At 42.9% G+C, this 19,313-nt stretch overlaps 1 protein-coding gene across 1 annotated transcript in view; it reads left to right on the forward strand.

Annotated features, from left to right (window-relative positions):
- Positions 1-19,313, forward strand: part of LOC122816213 — a 1,390,304-nt gene that overhangs the window by 555,279 nt on the left and 815,712 nt on the right. The window contains exon 6 of the mRNA XM_044088959.1: positions 11,256-11,352. Coding sequence (XP_043944894.1) covers positions 11,256-11,352 — 97 coding nt within the window. The remainder of the gene's footprint in view (positions 1-11,255; positions 11,353-19,313) is intronic.

Raw genomic sequence — 19,313 nt, forward strand, 5'->3', positions numbered from 1 at the left:
CGGTTCCATTAAGAGTGCCTTCTCCCTTTCTGGAAAGACCAAAGTCACCTTCTCCGATGTCTACCTGTTCTTCTAGAAGTTTGAAGAGGAAGTGGAGAGACTGTTGACAAAAATTCTCTGGGCTCAGAGTATGCCAGGGGTTTCCTCAGCTCCTACCCTTTCGGGCCAAGAGTTCCATACATCGACTACCCTCTTTTATATTCTCCTCTGACTTCTTTTGAAGCTTCAGAGATGTTCTTCGTGTTTCGCTGTTGCAGTCATCACATTTGGGTTATCTGCCTGCAGGTGTAGCCATCAGCTGGCCTGAATACCAGAGTCTTCGGATTTCTGCGTCAGATGCTGTCGCTTCTTCCATGACGTCAAGTCGTCAAGGGTATAAAACATGCAGCCGATGCCATTAAATCAGTCTTTCTTGCCGTGTGGTGCCTGAAGCAGAAGCAGTTCGCAAGTGCCGGTCAGCCGACTCCTGAAATTTTCTTTTTCGAGTTTCAGACCTGAAGTCTTCAAAAAGGTAAGTACCCCGTTGGGGATCCTTTTTTCTTGCTTTAACCGATGTCAGAAAAATTAACAATTGTCTTGCCAGTGGAAAGCAAATACCTCATAGAGATTTTCATTTTTATTGCATCACCTGTTTAGGCCCAGACCACGACGTCCCTCGCTGTCAGTTTTGTGCCTTGTTCAATGCCCGAACTATTCGTCGGGCTATTTTTGTAGCTAAATACTTTCGTTCTCGATCTCTGTACTCTGAAGTAGCTTCGTTAAGCCATCCGACTACCGATCTTTCGAAAAAAACGTTAAGGATAAAGACACACACAGACCGCATAGTTCCAAAACTGCCGATGACACTTTCATTAAGCTAGATGCCAGTCCGCCAGTACTCAGTGAGGTGCTTTTGCAGCTCCTGATACCCGCTACTACTGATTCGCAGGCCTCTACTGAGATCCATTCGGAGTTCGGTATGCCGCAAGATGCTTCTTCGACTATGGAACCTGCGGATGTCTCTACCTTGGATGGGTCCGGAGCTGCTGTGCAGACAACAGCTTCTGAGGGTATATTCAGGCCTACCGATTTTCATATTAAACCGACGACTTCGTTTCAAGCTAAGAATACCGAATTCCTCAGGCCTAAAGCTCGCACTACACCTAGAAAACCGACAACCAAAACGCATTCTCAGGCCCATATGCCTCAAAAACAAATGATTAGAATGGCTGAAGACCTTATTACTTTTATTAGGGGAAGCCAGCCTTCGCCCTCTAAGAGACCTAGAACTGATTTTCTCTCTGATTCTTTTGACCAGGAATCTGATATCTCTGTTCCTTCAGATTACCAGGATTTACCCTTATCTACGTATGAGGATTCTGATGCCGAGGATTCCATTCCCTCTGCTTCCCCTCCAGAAGATTTTTTTTTTTTTTGGTGAAACCTTGCATACCCTTAGGGAGCATTTCCGCTGGGAAAGCCAGGACTATTCCTCAGTCCAAAAAGAGACTTAGGGAATTTTTAAACCTGCCTCAGCACAGGCCACTAGCTATCCCTCCTGTTCTGGAGATTGTAGATGATGTTTTCTTGAAATCCAGCCTTACTCCAGACACTTTGCCTCCAGATCCCAGGAAACCTGACAGATACTACAGAGTACCTAGCTCTCACAAATTCCTCTTCAAGAATCCTACTGCGGATCCAGAGACCATTTCCCAAGGACCAGAAGGCATTAAGGCTACTACTGCCAAAAGTCCTACCCCTTCTGATAGGGACTCTAGAGCTTTAGACAGACGAGGTAATAAGGTATACACTTCTGCTACTTTGGCCATTAGGACTTTAAATTGTCAGTTTCATATGTTAAAGTATCATCAGCATGTTGTGGCATTACCTAAGCAGAAAATGATGTTGATTCCTGACTGTGCTGAACACAAAGATTTACAAGAGTTAATGCATTCTGCTGATCAAGTTGGTAAACATACTTTGCAATGTGGTTTTGATGCTTTAGAAGCATCCTGCAGGGATGCTGTCACTGTGTCTGTACTTAGAAGGCATGCTTGGCTTAAGGAACAAAACTTGCCAGATCATGTTAAAGCTACATTACTGGATGCACCCTTAAACCAAGAGCGCCTTTTTGGCAACAAAGCAGAAGTCCTCAAAAGGATAGAAGAAAAAGCTAAATCTATGCAAACTGTAAAAGATTTCTTACAAGTACAGCCACATAGATTCAGTAGGCATTGGCCTTCAAAGAACTGGTCCTTTCCAGTACCTTCCAAGCCTTCTCAGTCCAAACCCAGGAGCAGAAGACAACCAAGATTTCAGTCTCAGGCTATGCACAGATCTAAACAGTGTTGGGGGGGGGGGGGCTTCCACTTCCAAACCAGGGAGTAGTAAGCCACCCCCCTATGGAAAATGGCACAATGACTTATTTTTAACTCTTCCAAGCCTTGCTGAACTACTTGCTCCCTTAGGAGGAAAGCTCACCCTGCATGCTAAAAACTGTGAACTCATTACCCAGGACAAATGGGTTTTAAACATATTTTCCCTAGGATACAGATTCCACTTCCACTCTCTCCCAACCCCAAGTGGATGGCCAGACCTTCCCCCAAACCAGTGGGCAAAGGCCCAAAAACAAGTATTCTCTCTCGTCAGTATCAGGGCTATTCAACCTGTCCCAGCAGAACAAAGGGGACAAAGTTTTTACTCATGACTGTTCCTGGCTCCCAGAAAGGAAAACTCCTGGTGTCCTGTCCTGGACCTGTCTATTCTCAACACCTTTCTGGTGGTTCCAAAATTCAAAATGCTAAATCTTCAACAACTTCTTCCTATGCTAGCCAAGGACACCTGGCTGGAAAACGTAGACCTAAAAGAAACTTACCTGTACATCCCAATAAGGAAATCATGCAGAAAATACCTATGCTTCAGGGCAGGCTCCATGTACTATCAGTTCTTTGCACTTCCCTTTGGCTTATCTACTGTGCCCAGGGTATTCACAAAGTGCCTAGCTCCAGCCATTGCATTTTGCAGGCAGAGAAATATTCAGATTTACCCATACTTGGGCAATTGCCTGATCCAGGCAGAGAGTCAGGACTTACTATTACAACACCTGGCATTTGTAAAGTGACTTCTAACTTCACTGGGGTACACGGTCAACGAGAAGAAGTCACACCTACTACCTTGCCAACAGATTGCATTCCTGGGAGCAAGCTTGAACACAACTTCCCAGATGGCATTCCTCACTCCAGAGAAACAAGTTTGACAACCTACTTCAAATTACTGGCCACAAAAACCTAGCTATCTGCAAGGAAAATCTTGCAAGCCCTGGAGTTTATGACCTCTTGCATTCTGTTAATTCCATATGCAAGACTGCATATGAGGAAACTTCAATGGTATCTAAAAAGTCTATGGTGTCAACATTTTCAGGACCTGGAAATTATTCCCTTCATTCCTTGTCTAAGGGCAGAGTTCCTTTGATGGGCAGAGGCCTGCTACCACAACAAGGGGATACCTTTCACTCTACCCCCTGCATCCCAAACCCTAACAGACGCATCAGACTTTGCATGGGGGTGGCTCACATGGCAGGGCAGTGCATTCAGGGCAAATGGAACAAAACAGATGCACCTGCATATCAACCAAAAAAAATGTTAGCTGTACAGAATGCTCTGACAGCCTTCAAAGACCTTAGTCTTCCAGGGCAACTATTGGTAAAGACGGACAACACCACAGTTATGTGGTACATAAACAAGCAGGGGGGAACCCATTCTTACCCACTCTGCAGACTAGCTATGGCTCTGTGGAACACAGCTTTGAGCTATCAAGTGAACCTACAAGCTCAATTCCTGCCAGGCAAACTAAATTCACTGGCAGACGAATTAAGCAGAAATCTCTTGGTCCCAAATGAATGGAAACTGGCACCCAAAATATTCAAGCTCTTGAGGAACATATGGGGGACACCAGAGGTAGACCGGTTTGCCTCGCCTCAGAACTACCAATTGAACTAATTCTGCAGCAGAACTCCCCACACTCAAGCTTGGAAAGTGGATGTCCCGTCCTTTACCTGGGAAAGCCTCTCAGTTTATGCCTTTCCCCATGTGCCTCTCCTCTTGAAGGTTCTGCTAAAGATCAAACAGGACAAGCCAAGGACAATACTGATAGCACCAGACTGGCCACGCCGGTACTGGTACCCTCTTTTGCGCAGTCTGACAGTGCTTCAACTATGGAACCTGCCTAAGACCCCTTCCCTGCTGTCCCAGCAGGCGGGCCAGCTTCTGCACCCTTAGCTTCAAACCCTGAATCTTGCAGCCTGTCTAATTCCCTGAGCTCTCCTCTAGCAACCCTCAGTAAACAGGTGCTGGATGTCATTCTTGAGGCAAGGAGGCCTAGTACTAGAAAATCCTATTCAGAAAAGTGAAAACGATAATGTTCCCGGAGCCAGGCTCAGGGAATAGGCACAACAGTGGCCATCTTACCTCATATTCTAGATTATTTAACTGAAATGCTCCACAAGGGCCTATCCTTCTCTTCAATTAAGATTCATGCCTCGGCCATATCAGCACATTATAATACTGAGCCACCCCTCTTTCCTCAGCCCCTCTTAAAACAATTCCTTAGAGGGGCCAAAAGTTTAAGACCCCCCCCCCAGGAGAGCTCCCACTCCAGCCTGGGACCTTAACTTTGTATTGGAAAAACTCACTCTTCCCCCCTTTGAACCAGCTGCTACAGCAGAGTTGAAATTCCTTTCTTGGAAAACAGCTTTACTTCTAGTCATCACTTCAGCAAGAAGAGTTTCTGAACTGCAGGCCCTCATGGCAGTGGAACCCTTCATTATCTTCCATGCAGACAGGGTTTCCCTCAGGACTAATCCATTCTTTATGCCCAAGGTGGTGTCTAGTGTGGCTCTAAACCACTCCATTCATTTGCCTACTTTTTTCCCAAATCCTCAGAATAAAGGGGAAAGAATACTGCATTTTCTGGACGTGCACAGACAGCTTAGATTCTATTTGGACAGGACTAAGCCTCTCAGAAAATCTGACCAGCTGCTAGTTAGCTTTGCTGCAGGGGCAGAGGAGAAGGCCATTTCAAAGCAAACCATTTCCAAATGGATAGCACATTGCATCCATTTCTGCTACAAGCACCATGGAAAGCCTACACCACAGGAGATGAGAACACATTCCACCAGGGCTGCATCTACCTCTACTGCATTTCTCAGAAGAGTCCCTACCAGGGATATCCCGGAAGCTGCAACCTGGAGCTCTGTACATACTTTCACCAAGCATTACCACCTGCCTATCTTTTCTAAATCCAGAGTTGAATTTGCCACAACAGTCTTACAGGGCCTTATTGCTAGCCCTAATGCTCTTTAACTACCTCCACCCTTCCTTAGCTTTGGGAATCAACCCAAATGTAATGACTGCAACAGTGAAACACGAAGAACATAGTACAGCTGTGTACACTTACCGTAAATGTAGATGTTCGAATGTATTCACGGTTGCAGTCCTGGTTTACCCTCCCTCCAGCCCTCTGACTTCTCTTGACTTTTACCTTTCCTTCTTGTTTGGCATATATTATATCATGTGTATTTGCTTTTTGTTGGCAGTGTTCCATACCATATAATTGCTTCCTGTCATGGGGGCACCTGATATCTGGGGAAAGAAAAACTGATGTAATGGTGTCTGCTGCATTTTTATACCCCTAACGACCTGACGTCATGGAAGAAGCCACAGCATCCGATGCAGAAATCCGAAGACTCTGGTATTCAGGACGACTGAGGGCCACCTGCAGGCAGATAACCCAAATGTGATGACTGCAACAGTGAATATACTCGAACATCTACATTTATGGTAAGTGTACACAACTGTACTTTTTTGGCTCGGAGTCACCCGGCTCTGTCTGCTTCTGATCCTAAGACAGCTCTGTCATCGGATCCGACGTTTGCTCTGAGATCTTTGGTTCAGTTGAGCCAGAGACCTCTCGGAGCCGTAGCTGCCTAGTTGGCTAAGAGGTGTTGGGATCGACTTTGAAGTTTTTGGAGCCACCCTGCACGTAGGGGCTTCAGCTCTGGTTAGCTTGGCTCCAGCTTCTGCCTCGAGGATTATCCTCAGAGCAGGGAGGAACTAGGATCCAGAGGCTTTCCCTCTTAGATCCGGAGTGTCCCTCTCAGGGGAGGTCAGCCTTGGTTTTGGAGAGAGGTTTTGGAGAGATCCATGTCTGCTTCAGCAGCTCAGATGGCCCCTACCTCCTCGAATCTTCAGCCCCCAACCTTGTCATCTCTGTGTACAGAGTCTCAACCTTTTTCTCCATAGAGACAGCAAGTACTGAAACCAGGTTTCCCAGCAGGGCATTCCCATTTCTTCTGATACCACTACCAGAGAATCCCACTGAGGAGGCCCTAAGAAGAAGGTGTGCAAGATTTGGATTCCCCAGAAGAATCCATCAATGAAGACACATACTTTGATGAGGGCGAAGGGTCCTGAAGGGCACCTCCTGATGATGTCTCCTTTGGAAATATTCTGGAAATTCTAAGACAAAGAGGTGATTGGAAGTGCAATAATCCTTCATCTGAGGAGTCTGTGTACCTGGAGGCTTTTGTACCCACCCATCTTCCTCCTGGGAGAGACTGCCCACCGATGAGCTCATTGAGTCTATCTCTGGGTGCAAATGGAAGTCCGCCAACGCCATTGAGCCAGTCTACCAGAGACCAAATAAAATTATTACTGCTCTTGAGGACAGACAGCTTTAGACAAAAGGTGCGCCTGTGGATGCCATGGTTCCGACGGTGGCCACAAAGAAGGAACTAGCTGAGGAAAGTTCCCCTATCCATCCCCCAACAAGGAATTTCAGGTGATGGATAGGTTCGGGAAGTGTATCTATGCTTTAGTGACCTTCTCTTTATGGTCCCTGAGCTAACTGGCGCACTTCACTAGTTTACAGTGGGATCTGATTAAAGAGCTTTCAAATACCCTCTCAGGATCCATTTCTGAGGAAGTATGAGCCTCTGTTCCTTCAGGTAGCCCACTGGGAAGTAACAAGTAGAGCAGGGAGTTCGGGCATTGCCATGAGGAGGCATGCCTGGATGCGCTTGTCTGACTTTGCGTAGCCTTTCCAGTCTATGTTTGTCAGTGTTCCGTTTGATGGCACATCCTTATTTGGTTCTAAAATAATCCAGGTTTGAGAAAGATGGGAAGACCCTATTTGCAGTGGGCATACATTTCTCCAGTACACAAAGATCCTTCTCCAGGAATCAGCGAAGCAGTGGAAAAATGTGCAGAAAATCCCAAAGATCTTTTCAAGAGACACATGGAAGTGGTTCCCCCAGGACCAGAGGGATGAAATTCCAATGGTGGATGCCACCCTCGCAGCAGAGGAGGCCCACAAAACCAAGGGTCCAGAGAAACTTTCTTTGGCAGACCCTTCCAGTCCTCCTGGAAGGAGGCCCTATTGCTCTCCTCTGGAGGCAATCAGGGTTGACTGTCCCTGCATCTGAGAGCCTGGCTGGAAACAACATCAGATACCTGAGTGCAGAGGATTGTGTCCTGAAGGTATATTATACCCTTTTACTTTCCTCCTCCCCAATGCAGAAAAATCCCCAATGTTCCACCCAATCAGAGGAAACAAGCAGCTATTCAGGTGCAAAAACTGCTAGAAAAATGAGTCACCCAAGAAGTTCCACCAGACCAGAGAGGATCCAGAAATTGCTCTTCTTTCTCAAAAACTTCTGAAAAAATCAAAGAGGAGGCTTCTGTCTTTTCCGAGTAGAGAGAGTTCAGGCATTGCCAAAGAAAACAGGGGACTGGAGACCAATCTTGGATGTCAGCAACTTGAACAAATCAGTTCGAAACAAGTTTTGGATGATCACGGTTCAGTCCATTCTTCCGTTTCTGGAGAAGGATGACTGTATGTGCTCGACAGACCTTCAGGATGCATATTATCACATAAAGATGAACAAATGATCCAGGAGGCACTTAAGCTTATGGCTGAGACCCAGTCATGATCAGTTCAGAGTATTGTACTTTGGTCTCACCACAGCCCCCAAGTTGTTTAACAAGTGCATGGTAGTAATAGCAGCTCACTTGAGACTGCATGAATTCTGGGTGTTTCCATATGTAGATTAACTGGCTCATTTCCTCCCCAACCAGGCATCAACTATTGAAGGCAAAAGACAGCAATCTTCAGACGTGTTTATGTCCAGGGATATCTATAAACTACAATAAATTCTATCTAGAACGCACTCAAAATTTAGACTTTATAGGAGTAATTCTCAACACAAAGGAGACAATAACCTCACTCCCTCCTTCGTGGAGACAATCAGATCACAAGTCACAAAAATAATCTGCAGCAACAAGATCCCTGCATGGCTGGTTGTTTAGACTGTAGGATCCATGGCGGCAGCAATAATGCTAATGCTAATGTTGGCCAGATTTCACATGAGAATTCTGCGATGGCTTTTATCAGCACAGTGGTCTATCCTTCAACAACCAATGAGGACTCAAGTAAAGATCACCAATATTTTCAAAAAAGATCTCTAATGATGGATTCAATCAAATCAGATACTACAAGGTCGTCCATTTGATCTCTCCCAGCCCAAGGCCACAGTGACCATGGACACTTTCCAGTTGGGGGGAGGCATTTGCTGGGCAGAACAGTCCAAGGCACTTGGTCCCTCACAGAGGCCAACTTGCAAATCAACTTTATTTATTTATTTATTCCAGTTTGATTCTTAGAGATGAGGGCAGTGCTGTTAGTGTTGCAGGCTTTTCATGGTGCTTTTCCCTTAGGAACGATTGCAATTCAGAGACAACATGTCAGTAGTCTGGTAGATTAACAAACAAGGAGGAATCAGATCCTACACCTTGTGTCGAGAAGCTCTCAGAATGTGGCAATGGAAGATCTCATCCAGCCGCTTTCTTATAGCAATGCCTGTTCCAGGTAAGTCCAGTGTGATAACAGACAAATTGAGCAGGTGCTTTCTTTTACCCCAGTAATTATCCCTCAATCAGAATGTGAAGGAAAGGATATTCTGTCAATTGGGTCAGCCTTGCTGGGATCTTTTCACCTCTCCCCTAAACAACAAGTGCAGCAACTGCTTTGCTCTGCTCCCCCCGAGTGGGAAGTCACAGAGGGATGCTGTTTTTCACAATTGGCCCTGCGGTCTCCTTTATACCTTTTCCCTGACTCTATTAATCTCGAAATTTCTGCAGAAAGCGACCAGGTTGAAAAACAAAGTAATCCTCATTGCACCATATTGGTGTCGACAGATTTGGTTCCCATTAATTCTCTTCACTTACTTCACCAACCATGGATTCTGCATCCAACTCCACACTTCCTGTCTCACTCAAGGGGCATGATTCACCCAGATATATCCAGTCTCGGGCTGACTGCCTGGCTTCTCCAATTCCATTAATAGCCAGACTACCTATGCTGTCCTGTCCAGTCTGACACATACTTCTGTTTTCTCATAAACAATCTACATGTAATCTATACTCCAGTAAATGGAAAGGAGTCATTCACAGGGCACTGCAAAATAATATTGATCCCTTCTCTGCTCTTGTTCATGATATTCTTGATTTTTTTAGCCCAACTTTGAAAGAAGGGTCATTTTCTTTGATCATCAAAGTTCAGTTAGCAGCAATGTCCAATTTTCACATTGGTTTCTGAGGTTATTCAGTTGCTTCACATAAACACTGCAAAGCTTTTTTTGAGAGGCACTCTCCTTTTAAAGCCACTTTGGGAACTAACTTTAGTGCTGCAGACTATTATACACCCCCCCACTTTGAACCAGCAGTTAAGTGCAATCTCAAATTCTTTTCTTGGAAGGCTATTTTCTTGGTAGCCATAACTTCTGCAAGAAGAATTTCAGTTCAAGCCTTGTCTTCCAAATCAGCATATTTCGTTTTTCACAAAGACAGAGTATCTCTCCGTACTAATCTATTCTTTTTACCAAAAGTTGCATCGGAAACAAATATTCATCAGTCCTTCGATTTACCAGTATTTTTTCTAAAATTTGAGAACAAAGGTGAATACTTGTTACATTTACTAGATGTTTACAGGCAATTGCATTGTTGCCTTCATAGAACCAAAGATAGCAGAAAGTCTGACCAATTATTTGTTTTTCTCAGATGTTAAATTGGGTAAACCAGTCACCAAAGTAACCTTGTCCAGATGGCTCACCAGTTGTATTTCTTTCATTTATGATCATTTGGCCATGGCCTTACCAAAACCTTTACAAGCTCATTCTATTAGAGCAATGGCAACTTCATCTGTCTTCCATTCTAGATCCTCTGTGGATGGCATTTGTGAAGCAGCAACTTGGGCTACCCCCCCCCCCATACCTTTGTTACCCATTACAAATTGGATCTCTTCTCCAGGAGTGGAGCATCATTTGGTTCAATGATGTTGAGAAACATCCTTCCTTGAAGGATCCAAGGTAGCTGGGAACTCTGTCCCATAGGTTGGGGATCGAATAAAAAATTCACATCATCAGATAAAGAAGTTATGTGCTCACCATAACGTTTCATCTGTGTTGTCCATTTTCATTCTTCCTTAACTCCCCACCCACCAGCCCCCTACCTTTTAACTCCTAGAAGAGCAGGTGTTCTTAGGTTGGCACTTACCTTGTATTGAGCTCCAGATATAGTCTCTCTGGATCCTTCTGATACTTTATTTTACTTCTATTAGCAAACAAGATCTGAGGTGCTTGGGAATGGTGCATTATGGGTAAGGAGAAGCTCAAGAGTTTTTTGGTTACCTCCAGCTATTGTAAAGGCCGAGTTGGATCCAAGGGATCAGATTAAGCTCATAGGTTGAGGAAGAATGAAAATGGACAGCACAGATGGAGCGTTATGGTGAGTACATAACTTCTTTTTATAGTTGACTATGAGAACTTGCCTGACAGTGGTAGCATTAAACTCTGCACAACTCGGCCATCTACTCTTTTGTCTTTGCCCTCATATTAGTGCTTGCATTTGTAGTGCATTTATTAACAGATTTTTGCTAATCTGTCTTCATCAGGAGCATGTTTATTTTGTAAATGGCTTGACATATAGTCATTTGTGTAACAATGAAAAATGTGGTGTGAATTTTCCATGTCTTCAAAATGTGCCAGATTCTGCTTATAATATGGAATCTTGTAATATATGAGATGGTATTTACATGGCTGCTTAAGTGAAAAAGGGTATGGTTATTTAGTGACACCATCTGCATTTTTTGCATGTGTACACTAAAAGGATTGTGTATAAAATGTTAAATTTTCATGTTTTTATTGGACTTCTTAAATTATTCAGATCACACACATCCGAAGCCTCAGAAGAGAAGAAGAAAAAGTCACAAAGCTCTGAAAATATTACATCACATCCGAACATTGTCAGATCTTTTCCAGAGGTAATAACCTTTTCATTACACATTGTAGTTTGCTGAAATGTTGCTCTGGTAATGTTGTATAGGTAACACTTTGTATAGTATTTAATCAAAGTCAAAACTTTACTGAGCAGATATAAAAATGTAAACAGGCAAATCAATGCATCTGTTGTAGGAGATTATGCAGCAGACTTTGACTGTCTAAAGAAGTATTTCTTAAAATATATGCAGTAGTGGAGGACTTCTAAGATGGTTGCATGCTGCTCAACTGCATAACTTCAGCTCTCAGTATGAAAGCAGAAATTGAGAAAAAGGAGTGCCTTTTGAGTTTTTTTTTTTTTTGAAAACTACAGTTAACTGGCTAGCAAATATATTGCTTGGATGCTAGCAAAGAAGCAAAGAAACTGAAAGAAAATCAACCAGAAATGGTAATGAGAAAACACTAAGATGGTAAGGATTCTGCAGCAGTTCAGCAAAAAGCAGTTCACACTTCAACTTTGGTTGAAGAGATGGCTTCCAGTAATTTAGAGGAAAAAATAAATCGGGTATACTCAGAGGTGACAAAAATAAATGGAACATTGAAGGAATACATCAAACAATAAAGGGCTTAAAAATGGAAGAAGCTTTAACTATCCTTTCAGTGATAAAACTGCAAAAATCAGGATGGCATGAAGAAAAAGCTGGATGAATGTGAGGTTTCTCAAGAAGAACTGTTTAAAAATAGAATTAGAAGACAGAACATGCAGAGAAAACCTGAGATTTTCTGCTGTTTCTGAGAAACTGTAAAGAACAGACTATTAATTTTATGAAAGCACAATAAGCAACTAGACTTGTTCCATAGCAGAATTTGTGAATTGAAAGGGCACATCAAGTGTGTGCTCCAAATCTGTCATGAGAAAGCAGCCAAGACCTGTATTAGTAAAGATGCTATTGTACCAGCAGAAAGAGTTGATCCTGACAAACTTGTGGCAGAAGGGCAAAGTATTAAGAATTGGAGATAACAATATGTTTGTAGAAAATGAGTTTTCACTGTACACCAGGCAGAAGATAGGTAAATTTATCCCAGCAATCAGGGAATGTCGAGATGCAGGTGCGATATTTATGCTACTGTATCCAGTTGTCTTCAAAATGTTTTTTTTTCCTGGAGGATCAAAGTCACAGAACAGGGTAAGGAGGAAATAAAGTTTATCCAACAAAAAGTGAGTAAGCAAACAGAAGGGGACTCTGCTTGTCATTCTTTGATGGTAAGGTTTATAAGGGAGACTTTGCCAGGGAAACTTTTTAAATTATTCCAAAGGAAAATGCTCGAGAGACAGAAAAAAGCACAGGAGTTGACTAGTACCTTGGACTTTAACCTGAATCTGGTGTTGAGAGATGGGGATGAGCAGGAGGAAGACCGACAACTCTGAAATTAGTGAATAAATAAAAAACTATAAAGCATTTTGTCATATTTGTGAAATATGGTTTTGCAAGAAAAAGATTCTGAAAAACAGTGGACTTTTGTTAACCTTTTTAAGCTTGAGTGGACTGTAAAGCTTATTCTTCACTTTATATTACTTATGTTTAAAAGGATACTAAAAGGAGGAAAACTAACTGTAAGTAAAACTATGTGTTTTTAGTAATATTTGAATAAAACATTTCATGATGTAAACTGCATGATTTGATGTTCTTTTCATTCATTCCTCAACTATTGGGTATGGGATCCAACTCAGCCACATTTATTAGACTCTCTGATCCTACTATTGAGCTTCTCCCTTTACCCGTAATGACTTGGTCAACCTGCTATACCCCAGATCTTGTTTGCTAGCATATCGCTACAGATGCCATCCTTCTTAGAGAGCTTTTTTGGGTGTTATGTCCTTTTTCTTTAAAAAGAACAACGAAAAGGTGGCAAAGTTGCACAGCTTATAGCAGTGTTGTCTCACAGCAAAATGTTCTCTGGTTTGATTCTCAGGTTGGAGTGCCTTCTTTAAGGAGCCTGCATGTCCTTCCTGTGTTTGCATGGGTTTCCTCCAGGTGCTTCAGTTTCCTCCCACATTCCAAAGACTTGCAGTAGGAGAATTGGGCACTTTAAAATGGCCATAGGTGTGTGTGTGTGGTGTGGAAGAACTACAGCAGTAGGGCTAGCCAGCCGGCGGTGTAAACTTTGGCTGTAGATGATTGTCACTGTTAAAGTGGCACCCTGACCCTATGTATAAAAATGGGAAAAAGTGTTGTGGATGGATGGGTATTCTTTTTCTGTAAGTCCAATTTCCAATTTTGCTCTCTTAAACTTCCGTTTTTATCCCCAACATTACCCACCTCCCATGCCTAGGTTTTTGAGTGTTTATTTGTGGTAGGTCAGTTTCTCGTCTATCTTAAGGTAGCTGTGTAGGAACCATTGTTGGTACTTTTCCTCCTTTTCTGTCCCTCTTTTTTTCCTGCTCTCTCTAAAGGGTATTCTCTTTACTTTGATGTTGTTGATAGTCTATTAAAAACTTTAATATCAGTTGTCATTTTCATTCTTCCTCAACTGATGGGGATCTCCTATCCGGCTCAGCCGCATTCACTTAGACTTTCCGATCCAACTCTTGAGCTCCTTCCTTTACCCATAATTCCTCAGAACCCAGTAATACCTCAGATATTGTTTGCCGCTTCTGCGGTTCAGAAATGGATCACACTGTCTTGAGCTTAACAGGTTGTTTCAGTAGACCTTTGTGAATGAAATTAATTTTTATTGCCCTTTGTGCTATCACAGTTTCTGTCACCCTTCATCTCTTTTGGAGTTTTGGGCTTCTACTGTAAGTCGCTTTTTTCTTACCCACATTTATAGGGTATTTGTTACCATTGTTGATACTTCCTTCCTTTCCCCCTTTTTTTCCCTGCTTGCTCATTGAGTATTTTCTTGCATACCATTGTTGGGATTTTCTTCCTGTAGTTTTTCTAAAAAATAAAAGTTTGTTTCTCTCTTCCATGTCTGAAAATCCTATGGATTTTAATAAGTGCATTTCCTGTGGGCATAAAACTCCCAAATCTGATGCCCACACAGAGTACTTGTACTGTTTGGGAGTGGCCCACCTTGAAACTGCATGCTCCATTTGTGCTAGGTTTAACTCTCTGGCCTTGAGTGATTGCTGCTATAATCTTGTCTTGAAAAGGTTGCTTCCACCTTCTGCTGCATCTGTTTCAGGGCCTGAACCTACCCCATAACAAAAGTCTTCATCGGAGTCCAGGGAGCACAGAAGACAGTCTCCCAATCATTCTCTGAAACCTGCCCCGATCGCAGAGCTGCCAGCCAAAATTGTGAAAAGACCATGTGACTTCTTCAGGTCAAACTGTGGGAACACTTAAATCTCTTAGAACCCAAAGTCCTCGTTTTTCTGCGGAGCCCATTTCTCCATGGCTCAGATCACCTTTCTTACAGGAGATGCCAGAGATGATGCTGTGTCTACATTGTCCTATGTCAGGTCCTCCTGGAGTCTATTTGAAGCAGATGTGAGTAGGCTGATGAGGAAGTTTCTCAGGACTCAGATCGGGGTGTTATCAGCTCTGTCTCCCAATGGATCCTTGAGCCTTCAACCTGCTTCTTATATGCTTACTTCTCCTTCTCCGATCTGGCTGGCTATTTTGGAGCACTCAGAACCAAGAATCATAGGAGTAGATGCATCAGAGCCAAAGACAGCTAGATCTTTGACTCTGACTGCATCCATGACTAGTTCAGCACCAGTCCCCCTAGAGGAGGAGAAGTCTCCGAGCTGAAGCTTTAGTGCCAGATTCAGTGGATGCGTTCGACGCCAAAGTTGTCAGTCATCCCTTCCTTTCAGCTCTGGACAGCCTGGATCTGACTCCTCCACCACTGCAAGAGCCCATACAGAGTTAAGGGATGGGCAGTGACTGAAACTTCAGCTCTGGTGCAGCCAGCAACAGCTTCTACTGGCCCTTCTGCCTTAGAGGTGGTGGAGAGGGCTTTATCTCATATAAGAGTACTGTCTACTCATTTCTTTGGGTTGTGTGTCTCTTCCAGCATTGGATCCTAGTTCTGAGCCTCACCCGCCTATTCCGCATGGCAGCTGATCTGTTCGAGCTTGCAGGCAGTTCCTCAGCTGTAACTTCCCCCTCTCGATATCATCCCATTGACAAGCCCCATGGAAGAGGTCCTGCAAAAGGATGCATATAGATTCCCCTCAGTAGTCTTTAACCAAGACATTGACTTCGATGAAGGGGAAGGGTTTCCAAGGTCTCCACCAGAAACTTCTCTTTTGGAGACATTCTAGAGATCCTTTGCCAGAAATGTGGATGGTCTTCTGATCCTTCTTCTCAGGAGGAGTCTTGGGTTACTCCCACAGTTCAGGAAAAAAAAACAGCAGCAACAAACCGACTAATGTTCCACAAAAAGAATAAATTCACGAACTTGCAAGCTAGTAATACAAACTTTTTATTCCATAAAGCACTTTTCATCTGGCTGGATAGCTAGACTTCTTCAGATGCAATTAAATATTCAAAACACAGTATATAACATGAACATCAGTCAGCTGATCCACCCTACTAATTAAGTTAAACTAATGATGTGTAACTCCTACATCTCTCCTACTGGGACAACTCTATTTAGTAAAAATAATATAATATGTATAACCTGTAAAATTCATAAAATGTTTGCTATGTGGAATAATATACATTTCTGCCATAAAAGGTTTTTTAAAAAACTGCTTTAAAATATATAGCTGTGATCATCTTAAAAGACTTTTCAGTTTTAAAATACATTTGATAGAATACATCTCATTAAGACCTGGATAGAGACATGCAAACGTACGTAGTTGCCAAAACAGTTCCATTTTTTCAAGTAACAATTGTACTGGGCCACCTCTAGCATCTGAGGTTACAGTGAAGGTATAGAATGGGTAGGCTTACTGCTACACAGGATGGGGGCCCCCCAAAGCGAAGTAAAACTAATAGAGTTGTTGGACATTGTTTTGTCCAACAACTTTATTACTTTCAACAATAGATACTTTTTTACAAAAGATAGGGGTTTTATGAATTTTACATGTTCTGCATATTATATTATATTATTTTACTAAATAGAGTTGTCCCAGTAGGAGAGATGTATGAGTTATGCATCATTAGTTTAACTGTTTTAGTTTTTTTAAATTACATGTTTTTTTGGAGTATGTACATAATTAAAGTCAGACACTCATTTATAGGTATGGTTTCTGACTTCTATACTTTTCATATAGTATATTAAGTATTTTATAAGGTTTTAGAATGTTTTTAGAATATTTATAGATATATAAATTCTGATTTAAATTAATAAATATGTTAGGTTTTAATTAAGTTAACGAAGTAGATATAATTCATGGTATGTGTGTTTAAGGCATTTTGGCTTAAGCTGTGAGGGTATGTGTATGCATTGGTTGGTGTTGATCAGCTGTTCTAATTAGGGCGGATCAGCTGACTGATGTTCATGTTATATACTGTATTTTGAATATTTAATTGCATCTGAAGAAGTCTAGCTATCCAGCCAGACGAAAAGCGCTTTATGGAATAAAAAGTTTGCATTACTAGCTTGCAAGTTCGTGGATTTATTTTTTTTGTGGAGCATCACTCCCACAGTCGATGATCTTATAGATCTGGTGTGTCGCCGAGCATGTAGGGAATTGAATACTGTAGACTGTGGTTCCCGTCTCCCTGATAAATTTCTCACCCCTCCCAAAGGCAGGGTCTTATTGGAGTAAGAGAGTTCCTGTAGATGCCATGGCTGTGGCAGTTGCCACTAAAAAATTGCTAGCAGAACAGAGCTCTTCAGTCCAGTCCCCAACAGAGTCCAGGGCATTGGATAGATTTGGAAAGTGCATTTATGCCTCAGTGACTTTTGCTCCTTGGTCACTGAATTATTTGGCACACTTCAATAGATTGCAGAGAGATTTTATTAAAGAACTCTCCACATCTCTTCCTGTGTCCATGTCTGTAGAGGAGCACAAACCAGTATCTTCACAACTGTCCACCATTCCATTTATCTCTAATGGGTCCATGAGGTTAATGTCTCATGCAGCTGAAGGTACCTCACAGGTGTAGCCGTACAAATACGTGTCTGGACGCACTTATGCAATTTTGCAGAGCTCTTCAAGTCTTCATTCATCAGTGCTCCCTTTGATAGATCTTCTTTCTTTGGCCCAACAGTTAAAGAAATGCTCTCCTGCAGTGATCAAGATGGAGAGACCTCATCTGCCATGTAAATACATTTTTCTACCCCACAGAGATCATTTTCCAGGAATCAGTGCAGATGTAAAAAGATGTGGTTCTGAAGGGGACAAAGTCCTTTCCAAGACTCACAAGGGGAAACTTCCCTGTGTGGCGGGGAGGGGTTCCAAAGGTAACGCCGCCATTGTGGCAGAGGAGGCCCACTAAACCAAGGGTTTCGAGGTACCTTCTGAGTTAAACCTGTCTAGCACTCCTGAAGAGTTGCCTGACTGCTCTTCTTTGGAGGCAGTTGGAGGATGCTTGTTTCTGCACCCCGAAGCTTGGGAAGCAATCACAATTGACATTGTGGTGCAAAAGATTGCATCCAGAGGCGATCTTATTCCTATTTTACAAATCCCACCAACCAAAAGGAAAGAAACCCTAACATTCCACCCAATCAGCGATATTTAGCAACCTTAGAAATTCAAAAGTTGCTAGACAAAAAAGTCATCCAAGAAATTCCACCTCACCAGAAATGATTAGGAACTTTACTCAATGTTCTTTAGTGCTATAGAAGATAGGATACCCGAGATCCATTCTGGACTTCAGCAATCTCAATCAGTTTGTAAAGAACTCCAAGTTCTGGATGATCATGGTTCAGTCCATTCTGCCATTTCTATAAAAGGATGATTGGATGTGCTCTGTTGATCTCCAGGACGCATACTATCACATCAAACTGAACAGATGCTCCTGAAGATATCAGAGCTTTAGGCTGGGGGGGAAGTCATTATCAGTTCAGAGCCCTGCCCTTTCTTCTCACCACAGCCTCCAGGGTGTTCACCAAATGTATGGCAGTGGAAGCATTTCACCTGTGGTGCTCAGCTTGAGTGTTTGCTTAACCTCAGTGACTAGCTACTCACCAGCCCAACCAGGCATCTCTTCAAAAAAGCCAGGAACAACTAGCTTCAACTATGTTAGTCTTTAAGTATCACAATCAACTATGCCAAATCTCATCTACAACCTGTCCAAGTCTTGGAATTTAAAGGTGCTTACCTGGACACCACCAGTCATTTAACATGTTTTACATCAAACAGAGTACAATCTGTAAGACTGACAGTGAGAGAAATTTTTTCAAATCCCTCTCCCCCAGCAAGACTGAAACTCCAGTCTTCAGAGTAAGTGGCAGCTGTTATAACCTTGGTCCCAATGGCCTGGTTCTGTATTTGTGTTCTTCAGTGGGCTTTGGCTGTGCAGAGGTCGATTTATCGGTGAGGGAAAAGGATGTTAAAGAAAATCACTTGTATTTTCAAAAATTGCCTTCTATGGTGGGTACAATCCAACAAAGTTGTCAGGAATGTCCCTATGCATTTCCACCCCTGGTAGCCACAGACGCCTCCCAGTTGAGGATGATGCATTTCTTGGGACAGAGTCCAAGGAAAATCGTCCCTAGAAGAGACCAATTTGCATATCAGTGTTCTAGAGATGAGGGCAGTCCTCCTAGTGTTGCAGGCCTTTCAGGACTCCCTCCCTTCAGAAACAATTGCTATCCAAACAGACATGTCCATGGTTTGGTACATCAGCAAATGGGGTGGGGGGGCACGATCTTATCCTACTCTCTCTTATCCTATCCCCTTTGTTGAGAAGCAATGTGAGTGTGGCAGTAGGAGGTCTCCTCCAACCATTTTGTTTTGGCAATGCACATTCCAGAGGAATCCAGTGTGCTAGGAGACGGTCAGCAGGTCCATTCAGATGCCTGAGTGGTCTCTCAATCAGTTACAGGTGGAGAGGATTTTCCTTCACTGGGGTCCACCTTGCTGCAATCTTTTTTTCTC

Source organism: Protopterus annectens, chromosome 12.part0 (assembly GCF_019279795.1).
Source record: "Protopterus annectens isolate FY-2018-M chromosome 12.part0, PAN1.0, whole genome shotgun sequence".
Taxonomy (NCBI): Eukaryota; Metazoa; Chordata; order Ceratodontiformes; family Protopteridae; genus Protopterus; species Protopterus annectens.